At 35.1% G+C, this 17833-nt stretch overlaps 1 protein-coding gene across 1 annotated transcript; it reads right to left on the bottom strand.

Moving 5' to 3' along the window:
* LOC121294490 (protein FAM240C) lies at positions 1-4341 on the bottom strand. Its single transcript, XM_041218281.1, has 2 exons — positions 4198-4341; positions 1-1441 (listed from the first exon to the last, which is right to left on the bottom strand). Exons 1-2 carry the CDS (start codon positions 4335-4337, stop codon positions 1303-1305), a joined length of 279 nt encoding a protein of 92 aa, XP_041074215.1. The 5' UTR covers positions 4338-4341; the 3' UTR covers positions 1-1302.
* Between the last annotated feature and the right edge of the window lie 13492 nt (positions 4342-17833).

The raw sequence follows: 17833 nt of genomic DNA, 5'->3' as shown, positions 1-17833 counted from the left end.
GTCAAAACGAGGGCGTCTTTAATACGAGGGCGGCGCCAAATTGAAGTAATACAGTTGTTAATCCCACATTAGCAGTTCCCTTATTACAACAGATAGCTAACTTACACATTACAGAAGAAAAACTGTAATGCAATAAAGAATATATTATATTTATAATTATAGATGAGACCCAACCAGCTCACTGTCAAGGATGAAATGCACATCCTCACACAAGGTGCTTGGATGCTCATGTCTATCAAATATAGTATTTTGAATCTTTGTGACAACCTCACTGTTACTGTCACTCCAAATCTATTAATGTTTGTCAATCAAGTCAATCAAATAAATGCATGAAACAGTCCATTAAAAGAACCAAAGTAACAGCAGTGATAAAAACAGTTAGTCTGCTACAAATGAATGTACAGCTGGAAACACAATATGGTCCATTCCCAATTTCATTCTTAACATATTCACTAGCGAACCCAATCCTCCTACAACACCTCAAGCCAGTTGAGTTCAGCTTCATACTTTTACAGACCAAAGCCTCAAAACCTTACCAAACCAGCCCTTGAAAATCTGAAAATTAACTTTTGACAGAATTTCAGTTCATAAACCTACTATAGCTTCTAACAACTCTTAACTCATCCTCTTAACAGCCTTAATTTTCCACTTTCCTGTTTTAAGCTGTGTTGATAAGTATTATTTCATTTAAGTTATCTACCCCAGTGAGGGGCATATATTATAACAACTAGTTTAACAGTAAAACTACAATTTTAATCAGGTGTATTTACTTAAAGTGTGATAAAGTGTCATTTTTTACAGCACTATGAAGTAATTCAAACATTCAGTATATTAGTAATGATCTTTATCAATGATTATAAATAATATGTTTCTTTTTAGATACATTACAGTATACAGCAATATAAGCCACATGGGCTACATCATTTGTACCACCAGCAGTGCCTGTAATGGAATCATGAGGGGTAATCAGATTGCACAAATACATTACAGACACATTCATCACAAGAGCTCCCGGCCAGCACTTTGCTGGCATGGGTTTTGCAATTTAAAAATCAAAAGGTAACTCATTCTTTACAGTTTGCGTATATATGTTACAAGTTAGTTGATGGTAACATGGACTGATGTAGACAAAACTTCTGAATGTACACATTAATAATCTATCCTCTAAGAAAAGAATGATGCATTTATAAAATAATGTGCACAGAGAAGAAAGCGATATAGTTTAACTGAGGGTAACACAGAGCATCATGGAATAGGATAGTAGTTCTGATTGGAATTCAAAACATCAAACTACCAATTACTTTAGGCAACTGATTCTGCTTTACAGAGCGTTGGCTCAGTTGCCAGCAGGGATGCTTGCATCTGTTTGTGACGAGCCTCATTAAATTTCTGAAGATGCTTTGTTCTGCTTTCCAGTTGTTCCAGCCACCCGTTCCGTAGCCTGTAACAAGAAAATACATTTGCAAAAGGTAACAATGATTAGAATCATTCTCATGCTTTTTCTAATTTATTTTATGATGCTACTCTCTCAACAAATGTATTTCCTAGATATGAAAAACAACATCGTGTACTTGCCCTAAGAACACTTGTGAACCCAGTCCACTGTGTTAGCCTGCAGTGATTACACTATATATATATATATATATATATATATATATATATATATATATATATATATATATATATATATATATATATATATATACTATATATATAATTAAAACAAGGTAAAGGCAATCATCCAAATAAAGCTGAAGCACTAAAGGATAACGACATAGAACGTCTGTACAGCACTGAAACACTACGTTTAAAAACCCAACTGTACTGCTGAACCTCGTCTTCTTTAATATTAGCATCACAAGGGTATCCATGTATTATAAAAAAAAAAATAGATGGGCCTCTTCAGTGAGTTACAGGAAAACAATTCCATATATATATATATATATATATATATATATATATATATATATATATATATATATATATATATATATATATATATATATATATTACTTCTGTAAATAAGCCTTCACTGTAAATATATATTCATTGGTTACAGAACAAGCCCATGCTGTTTATTGTTTCGTACTGCTTCAAAGCTTTCAGTTGACCTTTAAGCCCACAGCCATGAGAAGGCTTGTTCCAAGTTGGTATTATTTACAGAAGTATCTGATAACCTCTGACCTTTTTATAAAATAAAAGTGTTCAGCATTAGTGCACGCAGGAGACACATTCATCTTAATATGCAGTGACAGCACAAGTTTAATTAAAAAAAAAACAAAAAAAAAAACGTTAATTGGTTGGCCCCGAATCAGTTGTCCTGGTAGCTAGACTTTCTAAACACATACAAATAAGAGCAGCTGTTAATTAAATACACATTGATCTAGATTTCCTTAAAGGACACCTCCCAGCCTCAGCTGTTCCTTCCAAAGTACTGGGATTTTTAAACTGGAAGTTTTAACCTGCTAGTAATGATGTTCTAAATGTGACAAGTCTGTTGCCATTCAGTTCTAGAATCATTCCTAGATGGGAGGAGAATGTTGCTTGTCCTCACTGCACATAGTGTTTTTAGTAGTAGTGTCATGCCCAATGTGAAGCGCCCCACCCCCCACCCCCACACTGTTTGACACATGTATTGTTACAGTATACTTTCATTTCATTTGGTCCTTCTGTCAGTAACAAAAGTTGTGTTAAAATATGTATTGCATTTAAAAACAAATAATATACAGCATTAATGATCCTGTTTGTAAGACAATTACAGTGTAAGCAATTATTAACAGAAATTGATTTTTTTTTAAACTATAATGTTAATGGACTTTATTATGATGCTATTCAAGTGGCCTTTAAAAGCATTTTTTAACATGCCAAGGGAAGGGTGTTAGTTTGAACATAATTACATATTTCTTTTAAAAAAAAAGCAGACCGCACTAAAATGTGGTGTGTGGTCTGTTATTTGGTTTAAATAATATTCTGCATGACATATTCTGTGCAACGAATGCACCTATATCATGCATAATAAGAAACATACTATTAATGCAATGTACATTGCTTTAAAAGGAGTGTTTACAACAACTTTATAAACAGATTTTAGAATGATATTAATCGTGACTAGGTTTACTAATGATGTAACTGTAGCCAGCTCTCCAGATCAGGTTTTGGGTCACTGAGTAATGTACTCTCCAATTTAGACACCATGTGAGTAAAATGTATTTTGAGTGAGTAAAATGCAAAGTTACCTTGAGGCCATGAGTACTTGAAATAAATGCTGTATGTCTGTACATATGGCTTTCTTTATTTTCCACCTGAACAAAATCCAACAATATCTTTTTCGCAGTCTTAAAAAACATGAATAATATTATAGTTTGGGAAGTTGCTACTCTCGATGTAGTTGGCTACTACCTGACTCTCCTCTCACTACTAGGCTGTTGCGTTTTCTTTGTTTTCTGTAAATGTTCCTTTCTCAGACTCTTGCGTTCTCCCTTTTCAAGTCGACTGACTCGCTCCCTAAAAAATTTAAAACTAATAAATGTGATACTGCACTAATGCAAATAAAGAAACGATAACATTGTATTCCTTATTGATCTCTTTGCTACAGCAATATAAAGCAGAGTATTGTCTTTAGCATTTATTATATAGATTATTATTATTTTTGGCTCTGAAAATTGATGCATTTTTATGATACAATGTTTAGCTGAGCCAAATGTCACGGCCTACTCCCCCTGGCGTACCACACTTTAAACGTGCATTTCTAAACCCAGCATGGTGATGGCATGATAACATTCCATTTTGGATGCCAAAGGTGACATCATTGTAAATCTAGACATTGTCACATAATTTAAATGGAATGAGGAAGCCTATTCAGTCACAATTTCATGGAATATATTGGCCCCCCCTTCCAAATATTTGTAACCCCCTTTTTTATTTTACAAAGTAATTTTTCTTTACATATAAGTCAATATCCAGGCACTTTCAGCTGAGTTAGTCTAACAAATCTGCAACAAATAACAAATCTGTTAGTTTAAAGGGTTGTGTAACTGAATTAGTTCTCTGAGCTATCACTCAAAGTAAGGAGGTCCTGGGATTAAATACAAGCAGGCAGTAGGTACCAAATTAACTACTATAACCCAAATAATAATAAAAAAAGTAATTTGGAGCATATTGTCGTAACATTAGGCATCTGAATGCATGAGGACTTACTTTTTTAAGGCACTCTTCTTCATTCTTACATCTTCACTCTCAGTCAGTTGGTACTGACTGTCAATTTTTTGTTCCCAGAAGTTTTTTATTAAATTTTTATCGTGAACCAGCACCTCACGACGATACATATTTATATTCATTTTCTAAGAAGAAAAATAAAGATTTGTGTTTTATTACTGATTATGAGCTCAGTTGTCCAACAATGGAACACATTCTGTTTTAATTTGTGTTCAACACAAATGTGCAAAATATTTATTTGTCATTCTTGCAATTAAAGTAACCTACTACATGTTTTGCATGTATTTGGCACTTTAGAAAACCTACCAATTTCCCTATTTTACTTGTTGGATTTTCTAAAAAGTTACAGTAGTCAATATTTATTATAATTTGACCTTGAAGCACATTTTCCATTGAAATAGATTTCCAATGAAGAAACACATTGACTCCTGAATATTTAACTGAGTAAATTGAGTATGGCAAAACCTACCAATAATAAAAAAGGCACAAATGGTATTACAATTGTTCAGACCTTGAGAACAATATTATTTTCCATATTAGAAATTGCAATTAAGGTTCAGTTTCTGCTTGGAAAGCACATAACTTTGTTGTGTAAAAAGTAATGCAATAGACATAAAACCCATTCATAAACAGTAACTGCTAATCAACTCTAGAGATACTAAAAGAGCAGATCATTGCTAATGAATGATCATTGTTCTGTTGGCAAGTGGTCTTTGGGCTGTTTAATGAGACTATAAAACATATAAAACTCTAGTCATACAGCAATGATTATATATATATATATATATATATATATATATATATAATATATATATATATATATATATATATATTATATATATATATATATATATATATATATATATATATATATATATATAAATAAAAGCACTGAATGTCTTTATTCTGGTTAGAAGACCAATCATCTTTCTGTGAAAGCAGGATTTTCTTTAAAAGTTGTGATGTGTTTTGATTTATAGTCCTCGGGTACAGCAGCGTTGCACATGAGCGATGAGTATGAGCGCTGATTGGTGCTGCTTATTTGTGATCTGGTGACATAGGGTCTCCACCTCATCCAGCCTTTGTTAAAGAGAAGCAGAGAACCAATATCATTCCATTAATTTTGAAGTGTACTATGTATGGTTACATTAAAGGCAGTAAGCTCAGGAAGCCACACAAGTATGCTATAATATCTGTCGGCAGGTGGCAGAAGGGCTTTTATTTCTAACCAATAAGAACTTGGCACAGCTCTTTCTGCATGGCTTCCATAAGCACAGAACAGCCGTTTTAATTCTGATTTGCACGGGTCTTCCTGAAACTCAGAGTTGATTCCAGAGAAGGAATTAAAAGCAAGGCTGAGCCAAGCCTCAGCTAATAGTTCTGGATCAGGTTACTGTACAAAACAACTGATGTATGTATCAGTTTTTTTTTTTTTTTCTGAGATACTAAATCTAAGGATAACCTTGGACCTGCAGACCAAATGTTACAGGGATTATTGCTACAGTAAGGTGCTTATGGCTTTTGTTATAAACTTGCATGTGTTGTAGTAACTGTGGAATGTATACTTCTCTTGGGTATTTATTATGTTCCCATGGCCCCAGATGCCTGCTATAAAACACACTAATGATTCAATTCAATTAAACGTAGTCTTTAGATAGTCATAGCACTAAATGTATTGTTAAATTTGGCTTCAAGTATTTTTCAGTGTATGGTAGACCTACCAAATAGACAATGGACTTCACGTTGAGATTCAAGCAAGGATTACATGTGTTTTTCAGTTTTTTTATGCATTAGTTTATTTTGCATACTATTGTTTATCAACTGCTTTGATTGTTATCAGTATTCTAGCAAAGCGTGGCATCTTGATTTTCCACTGGTAAAAATGCAGGCAAACTACCCAGAGTACGGTACAGGGAATTTGCCCTGGGTTAGTTCAGCTTACCTTTTTTTTCAAAATCTCATTCCTTACTTTTTGAAATGTGTGGATATCCAAGGCAGTGATGTGTATCTTTTCAGGATTGATCTCTTTTCACCACTGGCCATTTTAAGATATATAGATTTTTAGACCAAACTGCAGTGGAATGCCAGTGAGCAAGCTGGAAAAAAAGAATAATAGAAACTACAGTATTTCCTCCAATCCAACAGTAATTTTCACAGCAACATTTTTGCAACCTGCTACTTTGTGCAGAGCAATTCACAATAATGCATGCGCCTTTGAGCAATATAGCTGTGGCGGGAGCCAGTTTGAAAAGGTCTTGCATGAAAGATATAGATCCTCCACAAATGAGTGGTTTATTTTAGGGCAATTTTCCTGGAGGTGCAAAAACACTGTATTGGGTGCATACCGTCCACAACCCAGTCTCCTTCAAACAACCTGAAAACCACAAGTTGTTTAGAACATAATCCATACTTCATAAGGTTCATTTCAAGTCCCCAAACACAACAGGTGGTGTGCTGGCAATACAAAATCATTATCCATCACTTTAATTAAACATATTCAATATCTGAACACGCTGTTCAAAGGTTATTGGTATATGTTTTCAAAAAGTGACATGCAGTAGTGGTATAAAGGTTTCAAAGGGGGACGTGCTTGTACGTATACCTCCAATTAAAATGGCCTTTCAGGAATGTAAACACTTTGGAGAAGTTATTATAAATGGACTGTCCCTCACATGACCGATTCATGTGTTTGACAAATATATCCTCTCATACGCACATCTCCGTCACCCTTCTGAAAGTCACTTTCAGCCCTGATAGGTAAGACAAGATTGGCAGAATTTTTGATTCAACATGCATGATTGTACAAATTACTGCTGCTTCATGAAAAAGTGACTTCACGAGCAATTCCAGAGAACATAGTTTACAGCTGATATCCACCCTCTGCTTCACTGATGGAATAGAGGTAGTAATTGTTAAGGAATGGTCACATCAAACATCTATGTAATTGATGTGCTGTGCTATGGTAGGTCAAGGCTGTACTGAATGAACAAAAGCTGGAATGAACGACAAGCATTTTTTTTTCTTCTGAAATTGCATTGTAGGCTCAGTTCCAGGATCTTAGAATCCAATAATTAAACTGGGCTCTTCTTCAAAAATTCGTAACACTTTTGCTCTGATCACTCTTTAAATTCTTCTGGCTCTTAGAATGAACAGTGATGACCAGTTGATAGCATCTGCTGCCATGCATCCACAAAATAGGATCACAAAAGCTGCACTCTTTAAGTTGAGCTTATAGTTGGTATTATGTACAACAATGCATGTGCCTCAGTAAGAAATGTAACATAAAACTGACCATGTAGCCTACATGAGTCTTTGCTAAGCCCTTTATTCCTATTCTGGGTCACTCTGTCTTACTGCTTCCAGCACTTCTTTCTTCCTTTACATGCATTCTTGTTGCGACCTATATAACCAATGACATGCTAGCACACAATCGATCGACAGATTTTTACATGTCATTTACAAATTAAGGTTTTAAAATAAAAGAATAAATAGTAATACTTTCCCTTCCCCTACAAAAATATTGAAATGGTTGGCCTCAGTTAGGGTAAGATTTATACCTTATTCACTAAATAATAATGGGATTGTAGTTCACTTCATTTGCAATCACATGCTATTTTCACAAAGCAATCATATATATATATATATATATATATATATATATATATATATATATATATATATATATATATATATATATATATATATATTTTTGTATACTACATAGATACCCTTGTGATGCTAACATTAAAGAAGATGAGGTTCAGCAGTACAGTTTGGTTTTTATGTAGTGTTTCAGGGTTGTACAGACTTTTTATGTCGTTATTCCTTTGTACTTCAGCTTTATTTCGATGATTGCCTTTACCTTGTTTTAATTTCCTGTTCCTCTCCAGTTTCTCGAAGATACGCATGTAGCAGCTTTACATCATTTTTTATTTTTTATTTTTTAACATGTTCTCATTTTGTTGATCATTAATGAACATTTCTGTACTGTGGGTGTTGTTGAGTGATTGAAAACTTGACATTTTGTGTTTGAATTGAGTGTGAAGGTCTCGAGGAGTCGAATGGGTTCAAGTATATTTTCCTCTAGAGGAATTATCACTTTTTGACGTTACACTGTATATATACAGTGCCTTGCAAAAGTATTCAGACCCCTGACCAATTCTCTCATATTATCGAATTACAAATGGTACATTGAAATTTCGTTCTGTTTGATATTTTATTTTTAAACACTGAAACTCAGAATCAATTATTGTAAAGTGACATTGGTTTTAAGTTGGGAAATATTTTTAAGAAAAATAAACCATTAAAGTTGCTGTCACATTTTCTGGATAAAAACCCCCACTGTTGAAGGATCATTGGTAAGGCTGTGAATCTGAAGGAAAATGAAGACCAAAGAGCATTCTACAGAAGCTAGAGATAAAGTAATACAAATGCATAGATTAGGGAAAGGGTACAAAATAATATGTGTTTGGATATCCCAGTGAGCACATTTGGATCAATAATTCGGAAGTGGAAGCTGCACCATACCACCCAGGCACTGCCAAGAAAAGTCTGTCCCTCAAAACTCAGTGCTCAAACAAGAAAGAGACTTGTGAGAGAAGCCACAGAGAGGCCAACAATCACTTTGAAGGAGCTACAGAGTTCAGTGGCTGGGAGTGGAGTAATGGTGCACCAGTCAACCATATCAAGAGCTCTGCATAACACTGGCCTGTATGGGAGGGTGGCAAGAAAGAAGCCGTTACTCAAAAAGTACCATCTGAAAGCACGTCTGGAGTTTGCCAGAAAGCATGAGAGTGACCCAGCTGTGATGTGGTAAAAGATTTTATGGTCAGATGAGACCAAGATAGAGCTTTGTGGCCAAAACTCAAAGTGCTATGTGTGGCGCAAATCTAACACTGCCCATGCCTCAAGACACACCATCCCTACAGTGAAGTATGGTGGTGGGAGCATCATGCTGTGGGGATGCTTCTCATCAGCAGGGACTGGGCATCTTGTTACGATTGAAGGAAGAATGGATGGAGCAAAATACAGGAAAATACTGCAAGAGAATCTGCTTCAGTTCACTAAAAAACTGAAGCTTGGGAGGAAATTCACCTTTCAGCAGGACAATGATCCAAAGCACAAGGCCAAAGCAACACTGGAGTGGCACAAGAACAAAAAGGTGAATGTCCTACAGTGGCCCAGTCAAAGTCCTGATCTCAATCCCATTGAGAATCTGTGGCACTATTTGAAAATTGCGGTCCACAAGCGTCGTCCAACCAACCTGAACAACCTGGAGCAAATCTGCCAAGAAGAATGGGCCAAAATCACTCCGACACTGTGTGCAAAGCTGGTACATACTTACCCCAAAAGACTTAAAGCTGTTATTGCAGCGAAAGGTGGCTCTACCAAATATTAATGTGTGGGGGTTGAATACTTATGCAAGCAAGATATTTCAGTTTTCTATTTTTCTTAAAAATATTTCCCAACATAAAACCAATGTCACCTTACAATAATTGATTTTGAGTTGAAGTGTTTTAAAATAAAATATCGAACAGAACGAAATTTCAATGTACCATTTGTAATTCAGTAATATGAGAGAATTGGTCAGGGGTCTGAATACTTTTGCAAGGCACTGTATATATATATATATATATATATATATATATATATATATATATATATATATATATATATATATATATACACACACATACATACATACATACATATATACACACACACCCACTGTACGATTGCAAATAGCTTTCAGTATCATAAAAGTAGATCACCATGAGACCTCTTACTATCCCCGGGTTTGGATTCTCAAAAATTGGTGCCTAAGAAAAAAAATCTTGCAAATTGCGCATTGGATAAACAAGGTTCAGCATGTTTAACCATAACCATGGTATGTATAAAGTGAACTGGCAATTACCCTGCTATTTCTTTCTGCCAGAAAAGGCTATATAATCAACAGCATACAACTGATTTAAAAGCGTTGTCGCTATTTGTGGCTTTTGAAATGTTAATGCTTGTGTAATATGGATAGCATTTGAGTAATCTACTCCCTGCTTATCGTAAATGTTCTCATTTGGGGGGGTGGGGGTGACATTCGGATGGGTTGCAGTTGGAATGTTTTTTTTAGCTTTAGACAGTATTATGTTCTGGAAACAGAGCTGACGTTATGAATTATTTGTCGACAGAGAGGATATCTGTAGATTATAGTTTGCTAATGTTGGGTAATCCTCTATTGTCTTGACAGAGGTATTCAATCTTTGGACACATGATACATATTTTTATAGTCTTTTTTTAATTTTTTTTTTTTTAATTGCGAAATTTCCAAGTCCAAATAATTTTGTACTTCATTATTACTTAATTTAAAGCTAGTGGTTTTCTGTTCATCAGGTACTTCAAAAGAAGTTGTTTCCTTTGATTGGTTTTCATCCTTTGAGACCCAAATACTTTTGCAGGGCTGTTTTCTGTAAAGCAATAAACAGTAACTACTGTGCACAGTTGTTCTCGTGCACAATGTGGTGCTTGAAGTTTTGCAGATTAATGAAACGTTATTGCTGTTGCTTGGTTCTGAAAAAGCAACCATACTAAAAATGGTTGGAGGTTATGTCCTTTTTTTATCACAGCCATTAGGTTAGGGAATACTTTGTGTTCAGCAGTAGTGTCTTGGCAGAATTTGATTGATTTAAAGGCCTTCAATAGGGAAGCATGTTGTACTGTACATGTCTCGGATTCCTTCAAAACTGAGTTATGGCTTTGTTTCTTAGCCTTGCTGTATCCATGGCTCTACTGTTTCAGTAGATTTGTAACCCTGTTGCATATCTTTACTGATCAAGCAGCACACACAAGTACTGTAAATGCTGTCATATGTAACTAATTGTATGCACTGATTTAACTTTATTTAACAATATTAAAACATGAACATGTATCATGGTATTACACAAATACTTATTTGGCATTATTTATTTGAAGTTTCAGATATGAGTTATGGATGCAGTTAACGTTAAGTATTATTACTGGGTGACTGTTATACATTTTCCACAGTTTACTCTTCTGCTCTAGCTATTTCATCAGAAACTAGAATATGTTAGCATGCCAGTTTGTTTATATTTCAGTTGCCCCACACTGCTAAAAAGGTAAGCTGGTGCTACTACATGCAGCAGTGAACCCCAATGATAATTATGGAAATTCCATAGTTTTACCATGATAGCCTTCGTGAATCAAAACCAGTCTTTTCTTAAATATCCAGTAGGGTTTATATTAACCAATTCCATATCTTTTGAAACAAAAGGATGTATGAATTAAACAAACAATGAGTAATTAAGATTCAGGGTATGTGAAAAAGTTAGCGAACCTCTGGTTTTATCAGCTCAATTAAGGGGATAATTAGAATCTGGTGTTCACCATACAGGTTGTGGAAACACGTCATGCCACGATCAAAAGAAATCTCTGAGGACCTCAGAAAAACAGTTATTGATGCTCATCAGTCTAGAAACAGACTGAACAAGAATGGTGTTCATGGAAGGATAGCCAGGAGGAAACCACTGCTCCCTAAAAAGAACATTGCTGCCTGTCTGAAGTGGACAGACGAGTCAAAGGTAGAACTTTTTGGCCTCAGTGATAAACGTTATGTTTGGCGAAAACCAAACACTGCGTTCGAACAAAAGAACCTCATCCCAATCGTCAAGCATGATGGTGGGAGTGTGATGGTTTGAGGCTGCTTTGCTGCCTCAGGGCCTGGACAGCTTACCATCATTCACACGACCATGAATTCTGCATTGTATCAGAAGATTCTAATGTAGGGCCATCCCTCCGTGTGCTTAAGCTGAACTGAAAGTGGGTCATGCAGCAAGACAATGATCCTAAACATACAAGTAGATCTACAAAAGTGTCATTTGTTTAATCAGGTTATCTTTATCCATTATTAGGACTTAGATTAAGATCTCTGCTCTATTTAAATGTATTTAGTAAATTTGAGGCACAACTTCTCAAAATATTTGAGAAATATAATAAAATGTTAAAATAAGGCATCTCTTTCACTTCACTGTCCCATTAATCCACGCTGGGGAACTGATCCTTTTAAAGAGGAAAAGTACTCTACCACTACTTCCTGGACCAATGTGTAATCCATCAAGACTCTACGCCTGCTCAGATAATGAGATTGTAAAAGATGAGAATTCAAGGGGGTATGACTGCAGGCTCAATAAGCCAGTGTGGAGTCCTCCAAAGCAGGGGTGTTGGAATGTCAATGAAAACTCTCGGCAGAGGCACTGGTGTTACTGAAATGAAAAGCATCAGAATCTGCCCTGAAGCATCGTATATAACCCTGTCGTTTTCTAAAGCACTGTTTTTAATGACAGTCACGTGAAATTTCTGCACTCTGATTTAATTTTGGCCATCTGTTTGTTCCAGTAAAGACGTCATTTTTTTCCCTGCTGTATGCTTCTTATTAAAACAACACTGTGCAAAGAAAGCAAAGCCTTTCATTTATTTTCCTTTACCCTCGTATTCTCATAATCTCTGACAGGTTTGCTTACTTCAATCCCCAAGAATATGTTTTCATCCTTTCTCTTGCCACTCTTTACTCTGTGCTTTTGTTCAATTTCTATTGATAAAATATTAATATTCTTACATCTCTTCAACATTGAAACTGTCCCTCTTGTCCGTTGTAAGCATTTTGTTGAGCAAACTCACTATACGTGCTTTAACTTAATATATGCTGGCCAGGGATTTCAAACAGGAGATCTCTGTATTCTTACAGTGCATTTGCCCTTCAGCAGGTCCTTTGAGCTGTTTTTAGGGTATTTTGTATGGGATACTGTAGTATTTGAAACAGTGGCTCGGTTTTGATGATGATACAACCCCAAATTGATTTGCATTGAGACAAATATCTAAATGTGTGTTGTTCTTCACTTTATTACTCAAACTTGCTTTGCTGTGCATATTGGTATCTGCAAAATTAGCAATACTGATATGTGGTACAGATATACAAACAACGCTAATGGGATCTGGGGAGGGTTGAATGATTGAAGCTGGTCAAAGTTCAATTAGATGAGCATCACACTTAATGCAATGTAAAATGTTTTATTTTTCCATGTATCTTTGATGTGACTAGTTTATTAATCACCCATTTTTCTGCTACTTCTACTCACATGTAAACATTTTGATATACTGATGTTGAAACCAATTATCGGAACAGATGCTCAGTCATAGATTAACAACAACTAGAAGCTGAAGGTCTATGATGGCAAGTTTATTGTTTATATTATTATATCTTAAGCCAAAAACCTTTAACAGAATATAACTCTGCCACTGTAAATTAAAGGTGCACTGAAAAGCTTAGGAAAATATTAGAATTTTGCTAAATAACAGACACAAGCTCGATTTGACATTATTACAGTTTTAGGTGCAACTGGTTAATGTCTACTTCACAGCCAACTAGAAACATGCTTGCAACCCTTTGGATCTAAAATGAGAAGTAAACACGTCATTTCATTCGCCAGACACTCAGGAGCTACACTGCTGATTGGCAATACAATTCTTAAAAGAGAGGAGTCTCACTGGAGTACAATTTCATTAGCTGAAAATAGGGTTAGACAGAGACCTATATAGTAGAGCTTTGCTTGATTTGTATTTTACAAAAGCTTAAAGTACGCCTAAAGTTTTATCCACCAGAGTGCACTGAGGAAAGCCTTTTTTTCTATTTTAATAAATACTGTAAACATTTCAAATTACTTTCTTACCTTTGGAAAAATCTTTTTGGATTCAAGTACTTCATTATTGGAAAAATTGAAGAGTCAAGGTCTCCCTGGATGCTAGGTAACCATTGTAGGCATCTTTGCTTTGTCAACACATATTTGGCAGCAACTTTTCAATACCATAGGCAACATTGCTTTAACAACATTAATTAACAACAAGGAACTGATGCATGGGCTAAGTTAGGTAATTTCTGAATCATCTTGTCCTTACTTCAAGGTAATTTCCTTGCAAGTGTTTATCACATTTTGCCCTCTTATCTGAGATAAATTCCTCTTCATTTGACAGCAGGGAGCTCATTACACTTGTCTGAATTGGATGTTATAGGTTATTCCAGCAAGCCTTGTCAGTAGGCTACAAACTATCAAGAGGTTTTATAATAAACAAACAACTTAGTAGATAAATCATAGCGGATCTTTCAATCTTTTACACAAACATTCCAAAGTCATTTTTCTTACAGATGTATTGATGCATTTATATGATCTATAGCAGGCTTTACTTACAGAGGTGCCATCTGTGCAAACAAATGTACAATTTCTTGCTGCTTACAGAATAAAGGATGTGTGAAGCTGCAACAGTATAATGTGTAAAGAAGGGTCCTATCTTACAGTACCTGCATGGTAATTTGGGTTCTATGTAAAACTCAGCTGGTAGGAACACAGAACATTTTTTGCTAAATGTAAATCTGTGGTAGTGTTGCCTTGATAATAAGAAGGGTCTGGTGGTCTGGTATCATAGTTAATCGTGGCTTCATAAATTGGTCAGTTTGAGACTTTGTCACCTTGAAATACAAAAGAAAAATACAGACTAACCATCTGCTGTGCTTGAAAGACATGTTTGACTGTGGAGTTCACACAGTTCAAGGGCTATCACATTAAAAAGCCTTGCACTGATGAATCCATTCTCCAGTTGGAGGTCAAAATAATTTTATTATATAATTAATAATAATTGACAACATGTATTTGACTTGATACGGAACATAAAGTGACATAATTTAGGCAATCCGTAGGAGTGATAGAACATGCTTTACCACAAAGTGATCTTATGAAAGGTGCTATATTTATTTAACTAACTAAGTAACTGAATGATTTAAAAAAAAAACCACGTGCACTTGTCGTGACATCTGTTGTTGGCAGAATAGGGTTTTTTATTTCTCTGTTCCAGGTATCGGTAAACATTATCTTTAGCCACTTGTTTAACTTTGACATGTCATGACTATGTCGTTTCATTTATTACTGGATCAATACGTTGAGCACCTTAGTGTACATAAGTTATTAATTTGACATCTGTCAAACAGGAATTACTTGTTTTGTATGTTTATTTAAGTGTTATTTAAGTGTTTCATTCTTGAAAAAAAGTACAATTAATACTTCTTTTTACTAAACATTAGGATCAACGAAACCTTTAATCCGTAAACCCCTTTAATTACTTTCGACATTCACATAATCTCTAGTACATCCATTATTAGACAATTATCGAAAATTAGCCCTAGTTAACGAATTGAACTATTATGACTGACGGAGTGGTAAAATTTTTACACGGATAACGTAGTAATCGATAATTTTGACTCAAGACAATAAAAAAATTACATTCGTGAGTTGTCATAAAGGAGTTCTGTTATTTACGATGTTATAAATATAAACAATAGGTAAAACGTGTTAGAAAATAGGTTATTTGTTACAGTTTGCACATCTTTTATCCAAATAAGAAACAGTTTGTAGATTTTTGTTGATTTTCAAAGCATTTGACCAAAAAAACTATATTATTATACTACAAACTATATTAAAAAAAAAAAAAAACTGGTTTTTATATCAATAAATATGATTGTTTGAAATAATTTTTTTTTTTTTGGGGACGTTTTAGGAGGTCTTCATTAGTAGATGAACATTAACTTGTATCGTCGTCTAAGAAAGTAAATCCTTGGTGTTGTGGTCCTCCAGACCTCGATCAACAACTTTTCAATCGAAAATCAACATCAGAGAGTGTCATTACAAAACCCAAACACCATAAACCATTTATTCATTGAATTGAAAGTATCTGGTCTCCTTACAAAAAGACTGTTAGTTTGACAAAATATAAATATTTTTCGTTGAGACTTTCAGATTGGTAATTTTTACAACACGGGTGTTTATTTTACTAGGGTATAAGAATAAACATGCCTCCACAGGTTGGATTATCCCATGATCTAAATGGTCAGTTTCCTTGCGAGTAGCTTTGCCAGTGCGTCACTCTCACGGAACGCAGTGAGTCAGAACAAAAGTCTTCTTTGACAAACTTGTTGTGAGTATAGTGCACTTTAAGGGGTTAAAAAACATTACATTTACTACAATATCACAGAAAATAAAGTTTTACCGTTTGACATTTATGTGAAATAATTAAATTTGGTATGATGGATTAAACTGTACATGTGATTTTATTAAAGTTTTTCCCATATCACATTATTATTATTATTATTATTTATTTAAATCACCTTCCTGCAAAGTTTTCACATTTTGTTGGCACCTGAGCGTACTCCACGACACTTTCAAATTAGACGTTACATGTAGAATCTACACAAACTACTCCACATTGATAAAGTAAACAATGCATATAGAATATAAATAAGTAAGATTTACAGAGAAAAATAGATTAATCTCAGTTGCATAAGTATTCAACCCCTTTGCTATTGCAGCTCAGGTGCAAATGATTTGTTTGAAAGGTCACAAAATTTGTGAAATGGTTTCAGCCTGTGTGTACTCAAAGTGGTTTAACGTGTAGATAATTTTCCTCAGGTATATAAAGACTTTCAAGCTGCAACTCACACAGTGATCCAACAAAGCAACCAGGAACACCAAGGAGCTTTTGAAACGTCAGGGATAAAGTGATAAAGAGGCACAGAGCAGGAGGGTCCAAGAAATTTAGGTACTGATTATACCTTTCAGGACAGTAAAGTCCATCATTAAGAAATGGAAGATGCCAACAATGACCTTGGAAGATCTGCAAAGTTCTGTGTCTGAGATGGGAGTTAGTGTTCACACCAACAATAAGCCGGTCCCTACACAAAGCTGGCCTGTATGGACGGGTGGAAAGAAAGAAGCCATTACTCAAAAAGCCTCATCTTAAAGCCCGTATGAAGTTTGTAAAAAAGCATGTAGATGATACTGCAGACATGTCAAAAAAGTTTTTGTGGTCAGATGAAAGAAAAATTGAACTTTTCAGTCTAAATTCCAAGCGTTATGTCTGGCGCAAGCCTAACACTGCACATTACCCAGTCAACACCATCCCAACAGTCAATCATGGTGGTGACGCATCCTGTTATGGGGTTGTTTCTCTTCAGCAGGGACTGGGAAGTTTGTCAGGATAGAGGGGAGAATCCTTGAGGAAAACTTGTTTGAATCAACGAAGACTCTGAAACTGGGGAGAAAATTTACATTTCAGCAGGACAATGACCTGAAGCACAAAGCCAAAGCTACACTGGAGTGGTTGAACAAGAAGAGAATTAATGTTCTTGGGTGGCCCAGTCAAAGTCCTGACTTGTCCAATCAAAAATTTATGGCGAGACTTGATGATTGCAGTCCATCGACGATCCCCAACAAACTTATCAGAACTGGAGCAATTTTCCCGTGAAAAATGGGCAAAAATGTCACCATTCTACTGTGCAAAGCTAGTAGAGACCTATCCAAAAAGACTCTTACTAGTAATTGCTGCAAAGGGTGCTTCTACCAAGTACTGACTTAAGAGGCTGAATACCTATGCAATCCATAAATGTCATTTTGTACATTTTCTTTGCAAGTTCTGCTGACATTTAACCTCGTCCTCATATAACACTGTTCAGTTTAACCACTACAGCTTTGAATAAAAAAAGTTTGTTTGAAAAACTGTGCATATATTA

The sequence above is a fragment of the Polyodon spathula genome, chromosome 1, assembly GCF_017654505.1.
Source record: "Polyodon spathula isolate WHYD16114869_AA chromosome 1, ASM1765450v1, whole genome shotgun sequence".
In the NCBI taxonomy this organism is placed as follows: domain Eukaryota; kingdom Metazoa; phylum Chordata; class Actinopteri; order Acipenseriformes; family Polyodontidae; genus Polyodon; species Polyodon spathula.
This window is presented reverse-complemented; position numbering and strand designations above follow the sequence as displayed.

Excerpts from the sequence above, each read along its gene's own strand:
- LOC121294490 (XM_041218281.1), bottom strand. The coding sequence starts at position 4,337 with ATGAATATAAATATGTATCGTCGTGAGGTGCTGGTTCACGATAAAAAT. Across the intron at positions 1,442-4,197 it reads AAGAAGAGTGCCTTAAAAAA|GCTACGGAACGGGTGGCTGG; the intron begins GTAAGTCCTCAT and ends TTCTTGTTACAG.